Below are 20,719 nucleotides of genomic sequence, written 5' to 3' on the forward strand. Positions count from 1 at the left end.
GAGCTTCAGGGGCTGCTCCCTCATCTAGCCAAATACGTTTATTATTTTTTCGTACTCCCTATTGTCCCTAAACATATTTCGTAATAATATGTTTATTATTCATTGAGCTCAGCAGCTCCTGGCAGGTGGGCAGGCAGGAGGTACCTCACTGGTCTTGCGTTCTGGACAAATCAGTTTTTGTGAAATTTTATGAAGTTTTTAAAAATAAATGCCCAAGTTGCCCTCTCCAATTCTGACCCCTGAAGCCCGTAGCCACCTCCACATCAACCTTAGCACAATCCCGGCTCAGAAAGGGAAACTTCTCTTTAACCCAGGGCTCCAGAGCTGCGCCAGAAGTCCACATGGGTGCTGAGAGGGGAGACATGCTTCCTGCTTCATTCACCCGCACTGGGGTCTCAGAATGGTCCCACTATTTGACCTAGTTTCAAACCAAAGGATTAGGCTGTTTCAAGTCTGTGAATACGGCTGATGGAACCAACGCAGCTGAGCTCCTTCTCTGTGCCCAGAACGGGCCCCTCGCCTGTGGAGCCATCTTTCTCTGCTACGGTGGATTGCCAGGAACTTCCTCTCTGAAGACAGAACTTCACAGTTGCTTTGAGGAAAGCCTATTAGAAAAGGTGGTTAGCGGATTGCTAACTCACAGATTCATCAACGTCAACCCAGTCTAGAAAAGCACTCCTATTTTTATTGCTATCTTCCAGATTTGTACTCGAGTCCAATGCCAAGTGTTCCCCTATCTAAAGAACTTTATTTTCACACACACCAAATGAGGCTTCAGTAAATCAGGGGGACCCTCATAACAGCATATCCCATTTCCTAAAACACCCCGCTCTGCTGTAACACTGTTTCCATCCTCCTGCCTTTTATTGGTCATGTTCATTCGATAGGCAGATGTGCAATGTGTACCCACAAAGCAGAGTGGGTACAAGGGCATCCCTTAGAAGCCAGAGTCTTGTATACACCAAAATAAAGGGTATATGGAACCCTGACATCTCAAAGATACATGTGGTGTTTCTGCTTTGTGCCTGTTAGGGTTCTGGATCAAATCAAGGACATGATGATTTTAGTACAATTTGAAGAATAATCATGCCTAGGCAGAAAATGAAATGTGGTTCCCGATGTACCAATCCACAGGTGCAAAAGGGGGAAAGGAGAGGAAGAAAGAAAGGATCCTGATCAGGGTAAAAGAACCATGAAGGTTAAAACAGAGTATAAACCGCAGCAGGCACCCCAAGAGAAAGAAAGCACCCTCTTGGCCGGGCAATCGGAATGGGTAATAATTCCTAGCAAAATTGTAAATAGCAGCCCCAAACCACAAACAGCTGAAAACGACGTGCCACCTGTGTGAAAGCAGCAGACAGTGGAAGCAGAGCAGTGGAAACACCTCTGGACGGCAGCTGCAGCCCTGGGCTGGTGGTTTCAGTTATAGATGTACACACTACAGATGTGTCTGACCACAGAGCCCTGATGGGGGAGTCAACAGTGAGCTGAACTGAAAAGACATCATGTGACTGTGACGGTCCAAAAGCAAAGACAGGAAGGTGGTGGCAGGGACCCCCTTTATTATGTGGTCTCCTTATACAGAGGAGATTTCATTCAAGGCCTATCATCCTTGAAAACAACTGAGCAAGAAACCAAATAAGGCACTCACATTTGGTGACGATGGCACATCGGGGTATTATAGTAGCACCCCAGTTTGGATAAGTGTTGATCAGTTGCTCATAATGGTTTCTTTCCAACACTAACACCAAAGCCGGGCCCCAAATCTCCAAAACCTAGCAGCCTTTGAGTGTGGATAGGGGAAACCAGAACTTCCCCATGTCCACTGGAGACCCTGGATCTCCTGAACACCAACGATGCCCCGCAGAGCTCTTGGCCCAAGTTGCAAGTTGAGGACAAGGTCTTCTGAGCAAGTTACAAAGTACATGAGTCTAGGGCAGCACTGGTGACCTCAGGCAAACACTGGTGACCTCACTATATACCATCAACGGCAGCCAGTTCAAGTTGCAAGAAGCAGTGAAGGTGGCATGGATAGGGACATCTGGTATGGGCAAGAGACCTGATCTTCAAGTAAGAAACAAAGGCAGAGGCGCCGCTGAATAGGCAGAATAAACGTTATCCTCACCCAGAGCACAAGACTGAATTCCTCACACAAGAGATACATGCCTGTATGTTGCCCTCTAACCTTCTAAATACTGTTTAATGAAAAAAAAAAAGAGAGAGAGGAACGGGTCACATCAGAACACTGTGGACACCCTTCCTTGAGTGCACCTGTTCCACAGTGAGCCTCGAGATCAGATCAGGGGCAAAGTGGGACGTTGGGATGGGGGACAGAAATGCAGCATTTCCAACTTGTTTCCAACATTAGTTTCCTGAGCTCAAAGAGACAGCCCCAGCTGAGATATTTCCCTCCTGAAAAGCCCCCAGGCAGAGGGCTCCTCATCCATAAGACATCCTTTTGTAGCTCCAAAAGGTGATGTGCCCACGTGGGCACTGGCAGGGGAGACAGCGCAGCCCTCTGCACTAATGTCTTCGTTCTCACCCAGAGTGGTGGGAGTTTTACATCTGTTGCTGTCATGAAAACATTTTATTATTTTTTTTACAAGTTTTTTTTCTCCTTGGATAAAGCTAGGGATCTTCCAAGTATATGTGGTGTGCACAATCCTCCCATCCTATCCCTCTCCAGTTCTGGGTGTGTGATGGAGCTGCCTCTCACAGCTGCTCTGAGGTCCACCAGCACTCAGAGCCTGGGAGTACGCTATCAGCTGCTGGTTCACACGAGGCCTTGAAGCCCAGGCACCTGCTAAGGAACTTTTGGCGGAATGAAGTTTCTCCACGCATAAGGCTGGCTGATGGTTGCAAACAAGTTGTTTGGGCTCTATCACCTTCATTCCAATGGCCACACCTTCTCATCCCTCCATCTACTGCATAAGAGTAACTCTGTTTCTTCTAGAACGGGACTCCATGCATCCCTAGGTCCAAACCAGGAATTCCTCCAATTACTAGACCTCCACCTCCACCGTACGAGGAAATTAGGAAAAGCAGAACCTCTCCCTAGTCTTATTAGGTACCATCAGATAAACCTCACGATGTCTACTTTGTCTTTCTTCCAAATCTCGGGCTTTCACCATGTGAGGGGAACAGGCACAGACTGATGGGGGTGGCCAGGTGGCGTCAGGGAGGCACTGCCCAGAACAAGGAACGCCGGTGTCCCCAGTTCAAACTTTTGCCAGAAATCTGGAGAGAAGCAGACACAATCCCGTGCCCACAGCCCTGCCCTCACCACTCGCCTGAGCACGTCTCCAGAACTGAACGGACAATGAAGCCAGCTTAGCTACCTCTGGAAATTCATGAAGAAGCAGTCGCTCCCAGTGGCTTCCTGGGGACGCCAAGCCTCAGGCGTGGACACCACAGCCGGGCCACAATCCATGTTAACAGCTTTACTGTGCCCTCCGGTAACTTTGAGGTCGCTCTAAGAAAATTCAGACGAGAACGGCACCCCCGCCCCACCCTATGTTCCCACAGCCTCCAGCTTCCCGGGGATCCCTCAGCCTCTCCCCCAGCATCCAGGTGCGCCCCTCGTGGGGCTCAGGAAGGTCAGGAAGTTCTTACCTGGTTCTGCTGGGAGAGGCACTCATGTGGCCTGGCGGGCCGGGCGCGCCGGTCGGCGGCGTCCAGGGCACTCGGGCTGCCGGCGACCGCTCAGCGCGTCTCCCCGGGAGCCTGGCTCTGCGGACAGGAGAGCCCGTGCCACCTGGGGGAGGAGGGGGAGGAGCGCGGAGGCCGAGGACGCGGAGCCCGGCGGGGCCGGGGCCGCGGGGCACCCGGGCGGGCGGCCGTCTGCGCGGGGGGCGGGGGCGCCGGGGGAGGAAGAGGAAGCCCCTCCCCCTCCGCGGGCCGCGACGCTCCCGCTGGCTCGGCGTCTACGTGTTGCCGCGTCGCTTTCCCGCTTTCTATAAATATATATTTGCCCGCTCCCGGCGCTTCTGCGCTGCTCTCCGAGTCGACCCCGACTCTACCTCCGTGCTTTCCGCTCCCCTCAGTCTCTCCCTCCTCCCCTCCCCCTCCCTCCGTGGGTGAAGCCGGCCGCCTGCCTGGATTTTCCCGGTGTTGCCTCGCTCCAGCATTTAGCACTGCAGTGTAACTCGGGGACACGCGACCAGACAGTTCCTTTAAACCAGACCATCAAATTTAGTGCGGAAACCAAGCCCAGAAGTGCAGCTCCCCGTGGCTGGGAGGAGACGTTAGCCCATCTGAAAGCCAGATCGCCGCGTTCCACGCAAAGCTATGAGCAGGCATGTGAGGAAGGAGAATGGCAGAGATTTGCACGAGTCCACAGGTGACCTGCAGGGTCTCCAGAATGGGGCGGAATCTGGATGGGTGGTGTGGAAATCTGGGTACTGCAAAGCAGGACGGCACCTGAGGAGTCATCGGGTTCAAAGCCCTCATTTTGCAGATGAGAAAACTGAAGCTCAGAGAGGTGCATTGACTGGCTCAGGGTCACACAGCTGGCGAGGGAAGTGGAGACCTTTAGTTAATGCGATTGTCAGGGCATTCACGTTTCCATACCTAAAAAAGAACTGTCTGGGTGTGGAGGGGCCGCAGAGGGACAGTGTCAATCTCTTTCATTCACTCTTGCCCAGGGCACCTGTGTCTCAGGGAGGTCACCTGAGACCAGGAAGAAAACATAATTAGCCAATTTACAGGTTAACACTCCATTCTCACCAGAACCACTTCTAAAGCCACCCCTTCTTCCAGGAAGGCTGTGAAGAAGGAAAAGCACCAAAGGAGCAACAATGCTTAACCCACAAAAAAGTGAAATGACAAATCCTTCTTCATTGCCGTCTTCCAGAGACCCAGCTAACAAGATCTGCTTTTAAACCCCCATTTTCCACTTATTATTTTCTACTTTCATCTCCATCCCGCACATCATTCTGATCACTCTCTGACACGGATATTTACACATTACCCACAAAAGAGCACACATTTTCCCCCATCTACTTCTCACGCCTACACTAATACTACCTGGCAGTATCAGCCTATAAATCAAAGGGGCTTTCTCAGTGGAAGACTGGTGAGGGGGGTCATAGCATTAATTCCCTTCCCAGAAGATGTTATTATGCCTGGCAGAGTCTTCTCACAAATGTCCTTCCCTCAGGCATTTCACGACCTCAATGACAGAGCTCCTCTGGAAGGGCTTCTCAGGGCAATGGTATGTGGTACCATTCACACCTCCTTCTGGCCAGGTGAGGTCCAATATTTTGGATGCACTCATATACTCTCTTTGGGGAGGTTATGACAGCTATTTCACAAGTATGTGCACCGAGGTAACTCAGAGAAAAATGAAACCTCCCCAGGAGTTACACTGTAAATCAAGAAGGGGTCCTTTTGTCAAATGCCATTAAGAAGGACGTAGCAGAGTGAGGGAGAGTGAACTCTGAGTAGGTACCCCAGCCCCACCCTTGACCAGATTTGTCAACTTGGACAGTTTACTTAACCTCTCTAAGCCTTAGTTTCCCTAAATGAAAACTGGAGAAAGTAACCAACCTTGCCTCAGGAGTAAATGAGATTCTGAATGCAGACTGCCTGGAATGTGATACACGTCTTAGCTGTTATTCATATCGTTCATATTGCTTTTCAGGGACAGACAGTCCTCTTAGAGACCTCATACTTACACTTACATAGCTAGGTAACTCTGACCAAGTTGCTTAATCCCTCCCTGATTCTCTCTTAATCCAAGCTATCTTAATCTCCAAAATGGGGATAATTACATGTCCTTTGTAGGACTGTTAGAGGATTAGATTAAATAATGCATGTCAAACACCTAGCATGGTACCTGATACATAATGAACATCCAAGATAATATATTCGTTCCAGTCTCTTCATCTCCAGTTACCAAGTGTGTAATCCTGCACAAGTTAACTTTTCTAAGCCTCATAGGATAGCAAAGATTAACATAACATGTGCATATTATCTGGCACATAGTAAGTGCTGAATATATGTTAATTACCTCCCTTCCTTTTGAAACTGCTCAAAATTTATTTTTACCTGGAAGCATTCCTACCACATCACAGTCACTCATGATCTCATGCATTCTTTAGTTATACCAATTTTGTTTCATTTAAATGTGTTTACATTTTTCTCACATCCCCTCATTTATTTAGCAAAAATTTCTTGAGCACTTATGTGCTGCCAGGCACTGTGTTCTGCTCTGACATGCATGTATTTCTTTTGAATGATTTTCAATTCCCAGGAGCTGGGAACGTGTTTTAATCTTTCACCACCTCCTGCAGGTGTAGCCATAGTCAGAGAGTCATTGAGCTAGAAGGAGACCTAGAGATTATATTGGTCGACATTCTCATTTTACAGCCCAGAGTGGATACTTGACCTATACACATTTTAATGCTAAAGATGGTGGTTTCTTGCCTCCTTAGCCAGTGCTCTTTGAACTATGCAAACTGTTCCATGAACACCAGTTCTTGCCAGCTGTTGTATGAACACTAATTCCTTGGAATGTTAATAGGTGGCACTCCAAAAAAGAGTTCTATGGCCAAGTGTGTTTGGGAAATAATGGGTTAAAGAAAGTAAACCAAGTTTTATTTTGTTTGTTTGTTTTTCCTGCCAGACTTTTCAGAACTTTTATTATGTTTATAAGCATTGTGAATTTCCAAGGGATATAGTGCACCTCACTTGTTCGATGCAGTCAATCAGGAAACCCTTTCTCATAAAGCATTTGGGGAACTAGGGATCGAACACACAGATTTAGGGAACACGATGCTGAACACTGGAAATGCGACCAACCAATGTGACTGCTCCGTTTATGTGACCTCCAGAGAAGAGTCTAATGTTAACACATCCTGGGCGTTCGTCAGTCCCCTTTCGAGGTCTAGGAACTTGTCTTCTAGATGCCATCCTCAGATGAAGGGGGCGTGAGTCGCCATGGGTCCCCTCTTCCCTGAGCAACTTGCTTGGCGTGGGGAACAGGACAGACTTATCACAGCTATCAGGACACAGTTCTTCCTTCCCTGCTTTGATTCAGAGCAAGTTTCCAGGCTGCTTGGGCTGTAGAGCACACTGGTTTGAACGTGGGCTTTTGAGCTAGACATCTCTGCTTCTCACTAGCTGTTGGATATTTATTAGGCAAGTAGCTGAGCTTCTTAAGCCTCAGTTCTTTCATTTATGAAATTAGCATAATGATGCTGGATGGAAATATTGCACTCAAACCCCTGGCACAGTGCCTGGCACAGAGGAAGCACCCCAAAACTCTGGCGGTATTACTAAGAATGACAATGGTGTATAGTAGAGTGGTTGTGGCACTTAGTTGTCAACAGATAGCACAGTGATACAGCTGAGTTTTGCTGAACCCCAAAGCTCACTCAGTCCTTCTCCTCTTCCTTCTCCCCCCTCACAGGGTTATGCCAATTACGGTCACCCCATCAACTACTCTGCTCCCTCAGATCTGGAAGGAAACGAGTGGTAGATACTCTTCGAGCAAACTCAGAAATGAGCTAAAAAGGATATTAATCACTGACATAATAAAAAGCTTCCTTTAATTGAGCAGCTGCTAAACACCAGACACTGAGCTAAGTGATTTCTATTTCTACTTCTGTTCATTATCTATTTACGTCTCTATCTGTCTGTACTCCTTAACAACCACTTGAAGAGGGAGGCGTCCACCTCCCCAATGTGAAAATAAAAAAACTGAGGTTCAGAAAGTTTATGGGGCAAGAGGCCAAATTCACCCAAGGGCAAAATGAGTAACTACCAGTTCCCTGTTGCCATTCCCGTCCTCGGGGAGCGTAAGTACATTGTGTGTTGATGTGCTGTGGACCAGAACACACGTTGTGGGATGTGGCTGAGCTGGGACGATCTCTCTCTCTCTTATGGACGGGGCAGCTGTGGAACAGATGTTAATTAATGCCCAGTTAAGTAAGAAATGGAGCCAAGATAATTCCTTTCTCAGTTGCTTCCTCCAAGGGCTCATTGACTGGACTCTCTGCCTGTCAGCCTATTATATGTGAAGGATACAGGACTCCCATTAGCCTACTGGAAGGGGCTGTGCTTATTGTGCTAATCTTCTCACAATGTATGTAAGTTGAGTCATTATGCTGTACACCTCAAGCTTACACAGCGCTGTGTGTCAATCATATCTCAGTAAAACTAGAAAAATAAATAAAAGGAACTATGGTGTCAGCGGATCAGAGAGGACATTTTATATAAACAGAGAAATAAAGACATAATTTCTTCCCGCCAGTAGCAGGAACCCAGGCATGTGGAACCAGGACAGTGAATTAATGCTTCCTCTTTCCCTTTCACTGTCACCCACAGTATCCTTTCAGACTCCTCCACCCCCACCTCATCCTTCATCCCTGGCAAGAAAGCCCTGCCCAGGGTGAACCTGTGACTCCTTCCAGACTAAATCTTCCTAATAACCCATAGTTCACTCTTCCCGGTCTGTTCCTGATGGAGTCCAGTCAAAGCACCAGACACCCTTCGGCTGCATCCTCAGCTGAGAAAAGGACTGATTCTGCCTCTTCCAGGAGGTCAGAACCCTAAAGGCAGCCGTGGCCGGCTCCAACTCCTGGCAGAAAACATAACCAGGCTATTTTTTTTTCAAGGGGATTTGGAAAGAAACCAAGCTAATAAGAGAGAAAAGGCACGAGAAGAGAGAACAGCTTTGCTACTTCCTCAGGCAAAATATAACGAGAAGATTCTGCGATAAAAATTGCACCTGCATGGCTGAGATTGGAGGGTATAGAACCTCCCAAAGTCCATGTTCTCTCACCAGAGAATTCTACTGTGTCTGTGGTTCTCAGAAACACCTGCTGCGTGGCTGTGTGGGCTGCATGTATTAAGGGGCTGGGGCGCAGGATGGGCATAACCCTAACATCTTATAATAACTACTACAGCGCATCAGATCTTGTGCAGAATGCTCGCAGTATAACATTTGCTGGGCTTCCCTGGTGGCGCAGTGGTTAAGAATCCGCCTGCCAATGCAGGGGACACGGGTTCCAGCCCTGGTCCGGGAAGATCCCACATGCCCCAGAGCAACTAAGCCCGTGCACCACAACTACTGAGCCTGAGCTCTAGAGCCCGCGAGCCACAACTACTGAGCCCACGAGCCACAACTACTGAGCCGGCATGCCTACAGCCCGTGCTCCGCAACAAGAGAAGCCACCACAATGAGAAGCCTGCACACCGCAACGAAGAGCAGCCCCCGCTCGCCGCAACTAGAGAAAGCCCGCGCGCAGCAACGAAGACCCAACAGCAGCCAAAAATAAATAAATAAATTAATTAATTAATTAATTTTTAAAAAAAAAGATTTGCTGCCATCCTCATTGTAGTCCTATGAAGTTACTTTCATTATCCCCACTTTATAGAAGAGAACGCTGAGTTTATCAAAGGTTAAGCAACTTGGCCAAAGCCATGCAGTATTTGATGTGGGAATCTAATCCTGTATCTGTGGCAAATAATCATCTCAGCTACCTCACATTTCAAACATATCCTTCCTGGATAGCGAACAATCTTGTGAGGTCCGTCAAACACTTCTCCCAATGTGCACAGCGAGGAAACTGAGGCTCAGAGAGTGGAAGGAAGACTATTGAATTCAAACAGGTAGAAAATGACATAGTTGGGTCTTGAATTTTAGGCTTATTCTACCACTGAGTCACACTAGCAAACAGAGACTTTCCAGGTTTGGGGATCCTGATGCCCCAAGAATAAGAAAACATGTCATTCCTTGAACAATGCCCCTGCTAATATTCCCATGGCCAAGCCAGTCACCGTGAACAACAAATGTTAGAAGGGAAAAAAAAGCCACAGAAGAATCCCTGGGATTTCCAGTCACTGGGCAGGAGGTTCCAGGAGCCGGAGCTTCTTTGTTTCTGTCTCTCACGGACCTTTAGGCCAAATGTTCAGTTTTTCCTGTGTAGACAAAAATATGAAACATTAATGATCAGAACAGTAAAAGCATACCCTCTTACAAATTTCAGGCACTGTTAAAAGGGATTTACATTTTATTTACTCATTGAACCTGGAGTCATGCTATGATGTAGGGACGTTATTATCTCCATTTTGTAGATGGGGAAAATAAGCCCCAGAGAGGTGAGGGAACTTGCCCAATTGCAAACACTGCTAGGAAGGATAGAGATAGGATTTAAACCCAGGGAGTCTGGTGCCAGGTTCCAAGTGCAAAAGAGCTAGTGGCTATCTAGGATATCATTAGCTGCTCTGATGAGGTCCTCTGGGCTCCAGTTTACCAGAATAGATAAGGGAGACCCTGGGGGTAAATGCCTGCATCTGAGGGAGGGATGCTCTGGGACCATCTTTCCCCCTCCTGCAGGCTGGTCTTTGCCCACAGGCAGTTGGCTAATTCCTCTGCCCATCTCCCTGCCAGAGTCACCAGCTGCCCCTTGTCAGCCCAGCACAAAGGGAAGCCAGATTGGCTGGGGGTGGGGTAGCGGTGCCTCTCCCTCCTCTTGCTAAGCAGGGGACTTCTCTTCCCCTCCCCCTTCTCCTGGGAGCCCCCATCTGGCCTATATCACCAGCTGATGTGTGCTTTGTAAAGCCTGCTTTCAAGTGAGGGCAATGGGATCAGTCCCCGAAACCATGTCTGTTAATACAATCAGGGGCATTTTCCCTGATTGTGAACATCCCGCAACCCTGCAAGATCTACTGCTTTGAAACACAGCACCACCGGGAGTCCAGCCACAGAGAGGGATCGGGCATCTAGGCCTCTCTTCATGGGCACATTTGACCTCAGGGATTTTTTTTTTTTTTAACATCTTTATTGGAGTATAATTGCTTTACAATGGTGTGCTAGTTTCTGCTTTATAACAAAGTGAATCAGTTATACATATACATATGTTCCCATATCTCTTCCCTCTTGTGTCTCCCTCCCTCCCACCCTCCCTATCCCACCCCTCTAGGTGGTCACAAAGCACTGAGCTGATCTCCCTGTGTGACCTCAGGGATTTTAAGATGACTTCCTCCACCCTCCCTTTCCCCACTGGGTTTTGTGACACATTGTTGAAAAATAGAGGCAAAAGGATATGGGTGGGGTATGGAAGAGTGGCAGCCTGAGGTGGTGGGTAAATCAGAGCTCAGGAAGCCCAAACTAAAGTCCGAAGTTCGCCGGAAACAAGCTGTTTGAACTTGGGAAAATAATTTCCCTTCTTTAGGCCTCACTTTTCTCACCTATAAAATGGGAGAGTGGGATTAGATAGACCCTATGAGATTCCTTCCATGTTATGTGAAATGGAAAGACTCCTCCAAGGGGCACTTTTTTAAGGAGATGATGGGAAATGTTGCTCTCCATCCCATGGCTCCTTCTCCCGGGGCATCTCCTAAAACACAGAACTCCTGTCCTCCAGGACTCCACCATTGACAGGACACGGTAGGCGCTGGGCAGGCTGCTGGGCCAAAGTCCTTATTCCTGGAGGAGGGACTACAGGGCTTCGCTTTGACTCCAAGCAGCAAGTGCTCGGAGTCTGGGTTCTAAGAAATATCCTGTCCCAGGCTCACTGATCCTCTCAGCTGAGCCTCCTTGGCTGCCAATCTTAGAGTTAGGTCTTTATTTGCCTTCTGACTTTGCTTTCCTCTTCTGATCAATACAAAGAAAAAAACCTGATGGGCCCTTACGGGTACAGGCAATTAGCTAATCGGAAATCTGGTTAATAAGCTTTGCAACGTGAAGTGTCTCACGGAGAAAATCTATCAGGCTCCTCAGCCACGTCAGGCTCTCTCCCTGACAGGCAGTGGCTACTGAGGACAGCAGCGGGTTAGATGCTTTATTTTTAAAAGGCTTTTTCTGGCTCTAATTTCCTCTAGTCTGAAAGAAATGAGACGAGGCTAAAAAGAAAACCAAGTCAGAGCAAGTGAAGGAAAAGCTGAATTAGGAAACCAACATGGTATCTTGGGTTGTACTATAAATCTCAGGGTGGGTGCTGAGTCCTGACTGGATGGCTTCGAACCGCACTAAGTATAGCACCAAACACCTACGAGCAATCAATAAAGGCTTTTAGTAGTGAGGACTGGTGATGAAATGCCCTGTCCTTTGTCAAAGTCCCATCACTCAGTCTCTGTCCCCAGGTGTTTCGCCTAATGGCAGGGGCCACCAGAATTGGAGTTTGGCTGCAGGACATTGCAAACAAAGAGTCTAGGACCCAGTAGTTAAGTCTTCTGCCACAGAGGAGGCCTGTGCTTGGGGATAGACATGGCAGCAGATAAAGAGAAAAACCCATCCAGACGGATGGCACATGACATCTGGAGGGGATGGTGACAGGCACCAGGCAGTGATCCAAGCAGGGAGGTCCCCAAACAGGAGATGCTCTGAAAGGAGGAGAACAGCGACAGCAACAGGAAGGTCTGTGGGGTGCCCAGCTTCTGGATCCCACTCCAGAAAGGGCTGCGGAGGAGAAAAAAGGGTCCTAGCCCAGAAAAGCTGGGTACTGGGAAGGTTACAAAGTCAGGACCATTTACAGATGAGAAAACTGAAGACCAAGGTTACATCACCGGCACGTGGCAGAGCTGGGATGCAAACTCAGGCATCCAGAACCCAGATCCTGGAGACTTCACCCCTCTACCACTGACTCCCAGAGCAAGGCTGGGGCTATGTGTTTAGGCAGTTTAGGGGCCTGATGGGGGAGCATGGGAGGTCATTACAGAGTCCATCCTGCAAAATGTTTACCGAATGACTATAAACCATTATGTAAAGAGCCTCTCCTGAGGGTCCTAACGGGATACTACAGGCTCAGAAGGCACACGATAAGAACCAGGAAGTGAAACCTCAATTCAGTGAAGAGACACTAAGGAGAGCCTCTAGTCACTCTAATTCCAGGGTCCAGGCTCAGACAGTTTCATCCCAGAGTGCCGAAATAACGTACCAAATGCAACCTTAGACCCAGAGTCAATAATTCTGAGAAATCGCAGGAAAGTGAAGGACAAAATCCCTGAGCTAAATTGTAGTTTCCAGAAAAGTGGAGATTGGAGAATCTCTAATGAGGTGCTAGGAGAGATGATTAAATACATAACTTAATGCTAGCAAAGGAGGGTCAACCTAGAGTCCCTAGGAACCAGTCATGCCAACAAAAGTTAACTTACCATTTGGACAGACTTACTATGGAAGTCAAAATATGCTTGTTAAATCCTTGTGTATATCTTTCATTCAACAAACATTAATTGAGAATCTGCCATGTGGGATAACATTAATTAAAAAGACAATTATACATCTTTTTGCCACTCCTATATTCATCGTGGCACTGTTTACAATAGCCAAGATACGGAAACAACCTAAGTGTCCATCGATGGATGAATGGGTAAAGGAGATGTGGTGTATATATATATACAATGGAACATTACTCAGCCATAGAAAAGATGAAACCTTGCCATTTGTGACAACATGGATGGACATTGAGGGCGTTAGGCTAAGTGAAATAAGTCAGACGGAGAAAAACAAATACTATTTCACTTACATGTGGAATCTAAAAAACAAAACAAATGAACAAACAAAACACAACATAACCAGACTCATAGGTACAGAGAAAAGGTGGTGGTTATCAGAGGGAAGGGGGTTGGGGAGTGGGCAAAAGAGGTGAAGGGGATCAAGAGGTATAGACTTCCAGTTGTAAAATAAATAAGTCGTTGGGGTGTAATGAACAGCATGGGGGGGGGTTAGTCAATAACATTGTATTAACTTTGTATGGTGACAGATGATAACTAGACTTACTGTGTGATCATTTTGCAATGTATATAAATGTTGAGTCACTATGTTGTACACCCGAAACTAATATAATAATGTATGTTAACTATACTTCAATTAAAAAAATCTTTTCTCTCACTGAGTCTCCTGGGAAGAGTCAGAAAACAAACACGTAAACAAACAAAATTTCAGATAAGGGTAAGTGCTAAGAAGAAAATTAAGCACAGCCATGGACTAGAGAATGACTGTGAGGGAATTCTTAGCTGGCTAATGATTATTAGCCAGAACGATAAGGAAGCTTCTCTACAGGTATTTGAGCTGAGGCTGGGGTGATGAGAAGGAGTCAGAGGTGTGGAGATCTGGGGGGAAGTTGTTCCAGGAAGAGGAAACAGTAGGTGCAAAGTTCCAGATACTTGAGTGAGTTTGGCATGTTTCAGAAACCCAAAGAAGGCCACCATGTCTGACCTACAGCAAGGGAAGGGGATGTTACCCCAGGTGAGCAGGGATTTGGGCAGCTTGGCAAAGCTTTGTAGACTGCAGTCAGGAATTCAGGTTTTGTCCTCAGTGACATGGGAAGCAGTTGAAGAATTTAAGCAGGAGAATGACATGATTGAAATTACTTTTTAAGAGATGGCTCTGGCTGCTCTGTGGAGAGCAGTTTGGAAGTAGAGCAGAGTGGACACAGGAAACCGGTGAGAGACCCAATGCGTTTGTTTAAGGGAGAGAAGTTGGTGGCTTGACCAGGGGTGGTCCCAGTAGAGAAGGTGCAGCGGGTCAGATTCAGGGTATATTTTGGAGAGATAGATAATACCTTCAGCTTTTGAGCAAATACAAATTTATTTTTAATTTTTATATTTATTTTTTTTAATGAGCTGGAGCTCCCTTGGGCAGAATTCTAAAGGAGTGCTACTAGATTTTGGCCTTGGCCTTCTCCTGTTTGTCAATACCATGCACCCCCCTTTAGGGTTATGACCTGCACAGTAGCTTCTGGTATGGTGTCTCCCTCATGGCCATCCCAGTAACAGGCCTAATTTGGCTCCTGTATTTGTGAACTGCAGCTCTGATGGGATACAACACACCTGCATTGCAGCCAATCTCTAACCAGCTCTGGCCAGGGTGATGGGGGGTTAGGCGGGCAGTATATAATGTATAGCATATAATGGCTGTTGCAGAGGGGAATCCAGTACCGGGTGAGCATTTATGAGTCTCTGGCCCATTTTACCATGTTTACAGTCTAACTGGGTTTCTCGATCATTCCCATGGCTTCTAAGCTACAGATTTGGTTGGCCTACTTCTCCCTAGACTGTGTACCATTTACATACAGTATTTTTTTTTTCCTGCACCACCCACAAAAGCAGCCTGGATGCATGTGGCTCTTTCATTAACTGGGCACAGAAAGTTTGGCTATCACTAGGCCCACAAAGAGTGGAGCCAGTTGCTATAGTGAGAAAAAGGGCTTCCGGAGGATCTGAGGTGTTCCTTTTCCTCTCAATGTGCCTGTGAAAGAGAGTTCTAACGGGGGAAAAAAAACTTTTATGAAGTTCAAAGATTATATAAATGACCAGTCTTACGCCAAGAAACTAACTTCTGATTTCACTGGAGTTGCAATTACTGAGTCTACACTAGGAACCTATTTTTCTTGCGAAGAATCTGGCATCTTTTATTACCCATCCCCCCGAAAAAAGGAGCAGTTTACTCTGGAGACAGAGAATCATGTAGGATAATAATCCCAGCAGACAAATGGGAAGAGACAGCAATAATAAATATTCCTGCTAAAAGAGCATAAAGGAAGTAAAAGCTTGGAGCAACTTGGGAGCACCAGCTGCTTAATAATAAAGGCAATGATTCCTTGGCCAGGCTGCAAACACGGTTTTTAGTTATAGGTGTCAAAACCCGAGTGTCAGGCCCTTGCTTTATTACTGTCATTTAGTAAGCTGTTGGTGTCTACTCCCAGCACAGACATTTTTCTCTGATACCAGAAACACAAGGCTTTTTCTCTCTGAATTCCCAAAGTCTCCCAATCCTGAGGCCCATTTCCTTCTCAATTTTCTCCTAACCCAAGATTGTCTGGTTCTTTTGCTACAAAGAGAAAGGAAACTTGCTTTCCAGAAAGGCTTAAATGATTGCATCTGTGTTCATTGAACTATTAAGCCCTAGTCTGTCTGAGGGCTGGGGTGGGGTACACAGTTACAAAAATGAGGCTAGTAAACAAAAGCTATTTTCTTTTTAATTAATTCCATTTATTTGTCAATAGTAAAAACAGCAACTGTTTTCTTTGTTAACTCAATTCCATTTGTTGATCACAAGCCTCAAGAGTTATAAGAAGTGAGACAGCTCCCTCAAGGAATTTGCAATCCAGGAAGAAGGTTGAGATAAGCACAAGATTATAGTATTATTTATTTTTAATTGGGGTATAGTTGTTTTACAATGTTGTGTTAGTTTCTACTGTACAGCGAAGTGGAGTTCCCTGTGCTATACAGCAGGTTCTCATTAGTTATCTATTTTATACATATTAATGTGTATATTCACAGGATTATAGTATTATAAGTAGGAAATAAATGGAATGAAAATAAGTGATCCTATGGGCTATAGGATGGTAGCATGTGAGGTGAGTCTTAAGAGTTGGGATGGAGGTAGGGAGTAGTACAAGGAGGCTGGGGAAATGAACCAGGCCTGGAAGAGAAGAGAAATTGTCTTAGCTCTAGAGCTATTAAGGACAGCTGGGCAGTCCTAGGCCCATGGCTATGGATGAAGAAAACTTAGGTGTAATTCAGAAAAGGATTGATACCAGGAAAGTCTTCTCTTTCCTGGACACAGAAATGTGAAATTCCAGGTGGCCAGGTAAGAATATTGAGAAAAAGGAAGCTTCACTATGATTCTAGGAGATCTGAGTGATACTTCCTGAGAATAACTAGAGTTATAGGAATTAGAATCCCATTCACCAGGGGAGAGGGTTGGCAAGCATGGTATGAGTGCCTGTCAGGTGGGCAGGGTTTAGGGCCAACATTCTAATCTTGAAGAGAGTATGGAGAATTATGCAGGGTAACAGACAGACTTTAGAAAAGGGAGTAAGGTCCAAAGCAAGAGCCCAATTTGGGGACCTGAATCAAATTGAGGAATCCAAAGGGCTATTCCTCAGAGGTGTCCTAGCATCCAAACTCAGCCCGATCGCATCAGATACTCATTTCTGTGTAGCAATATGACTCAATGCCAAGCCACACCAGATGGTAAAGCTGAGCTGCTGACATTTTTTCTTCCCTGAGCAGGCACTAGGGCTTGTATATCTGCGGGCGATGCCCTGTGTGTGTAGTGTCAGAGATGAGAACAGCAGGGGAAGGGAGACAAGGCAAACTTCTTCCTCTTCTGGCTATGTCTGACTGTGTGCTCCAAGGGGCTCCTGCTACAGGACAGCAAAGCCTGGTTAGGATACATTATTTGAGACATTATCAGCCTCACAAGAGCAAAGAGATAAGAAGCAAGAAAGAAAGAGAGAATGAGAGAGAGGTCAAGGCTGACCTATCAGAGGGTGAACACTGGTTGCAGTAGTGGTGCCAGGAGACTGAGCTTTGGGCCAGACTTGAGGGGAGGAATGGAAGTCTGGGACTCCACCATACACTGAAGCCCTCAAAGGAGAGCAAGGAGCGTACAAGGGGTGGGGCAAGGTCCCCAACATGGTCCCAAGTTGGCTGCACCCCCTCATTACTGGCAAAAGCAAAAGCAAATCTTCTCTGCAAGAAAACTTCTCCAATCCCCACTTTAAGCCCTCAGATGTTCCATCTATTATAACAAACAATGAGTTCACAAAGATCACTAGATATAGAATGCAAGCCACTGTTACTGAGAGTTGGTGGAAATAACGTACAATGAATTTAAAACCTTATGGATTACAGATATGAGATCTGTCAAATATAGAACATAGAACAGCTATGCAAGCACAAGAATGATCAAACCCACAAGAGACTTTTGAGAGTAAAAAGATGTATTTGTGGGGAAAAATGAAACCGTAAGAAATTAACATTGTAATTGTTGATATAGAAATATTAATGAGTTAATTAGCAGATTAGACACAGCTAAAGACAGAATTAATGATTTGACAGTTATACCTGGACGAATTATCCAGAATGCAATGCAGAGAAGGGGAAGAAAAATATGAAACAGACATTAAGAGACTTGGGAAGTGTAATTACACATCTACTCAGAGTACCAGAAAGAGAGAGTAGATGAAGTGGAGAAGAGAATTACTTAAAGTGATATTGGCTACAAATTTTCACAACTTGTAAAAAATATGGATTTACAGATTCAAGAAGAGCAGCCTATGCCTAGTAAGTCAACAGTTAAAAATCCAGGCAGAACATCAAAGACAAAGACAAGATCTTAAAATCTTGAGTGAGTGGAGCTGGGGAATTCGTGTGGAAGTCAGAGTGGAGGCAGGTACGAATGGGCTGAGAGATGAAGTCCAGCAAAAGAAACACAGCTGCCAAAGTTCTTAAGTCCATTGGCAAGTTCAGCCTGGCCTTAGAATTGAGCAGAAATGGTCAGTGTGAATACTGGCCACACGGCTGTCACCTTTGTGTGGTTCTGTAAAGTTCAGGACATTGTAATAGGCAAAAGGACTAATTTTCTTATCTCTTGGGAACAGAAGCCAATCATCCTTGACTGCTACATAATGCACCAGTAATCCCTGGAAAGAAAAATTTATAGAATGTCAATGTCATGCTTTGCATCCTTTTCCAGCCAATTGCCAGAGTTGCCTCACATCTTCATCAACAACAGAGAGAGCTAGGTCAAGCATGGGCTTCCATCCATCACTATGGAGATCCTCAAGTGAATGATGGCTCATCTTGATGTCAGAAAACCAACCACGCAGAGACAGCTGGTCCCAGACAGGTGAGCAATGAATTATCCAACATGTCCTTGACACATTTGACCATTGGGATGAAATTTTCAGAGCAGGAAAAAACCAAATAGTGGCACAGCAGAAAGCAGAGGAGGTCAGATTCGTGATAGAAAAGACTAAGAAATAAACAAGGCAGTGTCAACAAAATTCAATTAACAATCAAGTTAAGAAGAAAAAAGGGAATTTTATTCAGGCCAAACTGAGGATTATAACCTAGGAGACAGACTCTCAGAAAGCTCTGAGAACTGTTCTGCCTGTTAGAAGTTAAAGGCACAGCCATACACATTTTTGAGACAAAGGATCGCGCACCAAAATGACATAATGACATTTTACATAAAGTTCACCAAAGGTGCATAGCCCAGGTGAGCACGTACAAAGCGAGCAGCAAGTCACCGTGATTCCCTGTAGAGCTGGGAAAGAACACTAATCTTTTAAGAAGGTACATTGCTAGCATCAGAAGAAAACAAAAAAGTTGATCTTTGCAGTCAAGCAGGCATTCCCATCTTTGAGGAGGTCTGGATAATGCGTGTAATGCAGATGAACACTACATATTACAGAGGGAGAGAGGAGGTCCAACTAGACACAGAAAGAAAGAATTTTATGCTTTCATTTTCTTGTCCTGCCTTAAAATATAAATTTTTATTTCACCAGCAGGTATCATATCTGCCAAGGACGACTTCAAAGCAGCTGAATTGGGCAACAGTCTGAGCTGCATAGGCTGGAAGTTCAGAGGACATTGTGTACCTGCTTTCTTGCTTTTGAAACATTAGCTGCCTGCCTACCTCAGTGAGGTCTGTTCTAATCACAACTCCTCCAGGTGACCAGGCCACAGCTCCATGCTTAACATAGCCTTCCTCCTGCCTTTTCCCCACCAAATCATTGTGAAATTTCATGATTGACTTAAAATAAAGGGGGATAATTATTTTAAGATCTCAGAGGAAAAATATACTCAGCTAAATTATCTTTCAAAAATAAAGGTAAAATAAAGACTTCTATAAATAAACAACAAATGAGAAGGTTTAGATGAAGAAAACTGCTGTAATAAAACTTCTGAAGGGTATGTTCCAGGAAAAGGGAATATGATTCCAGAAGGACAACCTGAAATACAAAAAGAAATGGTAATAAAGCAGGGAAAATATGCCAAACTATCATAAAAACAAAAAAGATGCAGAGGGGACAAGAAAGGATTTACATAGACAGTAGCTAGAAGAGTGTTGCAAATAGAGACCAAAAAAAAAAAAAAAAGCAGAGATAAGAAAATCTGAGGAATGTTGAAGACATGACAGATCTTTGTAAGAGTGGCCAGCTTGCAAGAGACGTCCTCTCTCTTTTTTGTTTTTTAACATCTTTATTGGAGTATAATTGCTTTAGAATGGTGTGTTAGTTTCTGCTGTATAACAAAGTGAATCAGCTATACGTATACATATATCCCCATATCTCCTCCCTCTCGAGACACGTCCTTTCTTCTTTCATTATTATCATTAGTGTTGGTCTTAAGTAGATGCCTTCAGGACCTCTCTGCTACTCCTTCCCTTCTCTCTTCTGCCTCCTTCCCAGGAGCGGGTCTGGTTGGTTAGGTTCCAGATAAAACCTTGCTTGCTGGGGTCTTTTTTTCCCTGTTAGTCACCGCATGAGGCTGAAGTAGGGAAGTCGGGGCCAGCTCTTTCATAGAAGCAGACTCTATGTTGCTCTTTCTTTCACTGGTTGTCACTTTTATGCAATGGTAGTAAGTTTCCACAAATACTCTTCACCCAGGTGACAGCCAGGTAAACCTAGAGCTCCAACAACAGCCCAGATCAATTCAATCCTAAGCTGTTCAGGACAAACACTTTTTTTTTTTTTTTTGACAGCTGTTGCTCTCTGGTTCCACCTGCTAGAATGTGTAGGCTTGTATTGCCCATCTTAAGGGTAAGATCTGTGGGTCAGGCATAGGACAGAGGGAAGCAGGGTAGGAGGATAGTGAATAGAGTAAAAACCTCATAATCTGTTTTAGGCTGGAACTCATGCTATTTAAGCCTAACTAGCATGGGAAAAAAGGACTCTTATTTTATCCAGCAAAGGACATTGGAATTCTATACCCCCATGGGGAAGATCGCCTGTGATCTAGGATTTGGGCATTTAGG

At 45.6% G+C, this 20,719-nt stretch overlaps 1 protein-coding gene across 1 annotated transcript in view; it reads left to right on the forward strand.

Moving 5' to 3' along the window:
* The first annotated feature begins 7,753 nt into the window (after positions 1–7,753).
* LOC133099782 (glutamate dehydrogenase 1, mitochondrial-like) overlaps positions 7,754–20,719 on the forward strand; it is a 35,858-nt gene continuing 22,892 nt past the window's right edge. The window contains 1 exon segment of the mRNA XM_061203664.1: positions 7,754–7,799. Coding sequence (XP_061059647.1) covers positions 7,754–7,799 — 46 coding nt within the window.

Source organism: Eubalaena glacialis, chromosome 10 (genome assembly GCF_028564815.1).
Source record: "Eubalaena glacialis isolate mEubGla1 chromosome 10, mEubGla1.1.hap2.+ XY, whole genome shotgun sequence".
In the NCBI taxonomy this organism is placed as follows: Eukaryota; Metazoa; Chordata; class Mammalia; order Artiodactyla; family Balaenidae; genus Eubalaena; species Eubalaena glacialis.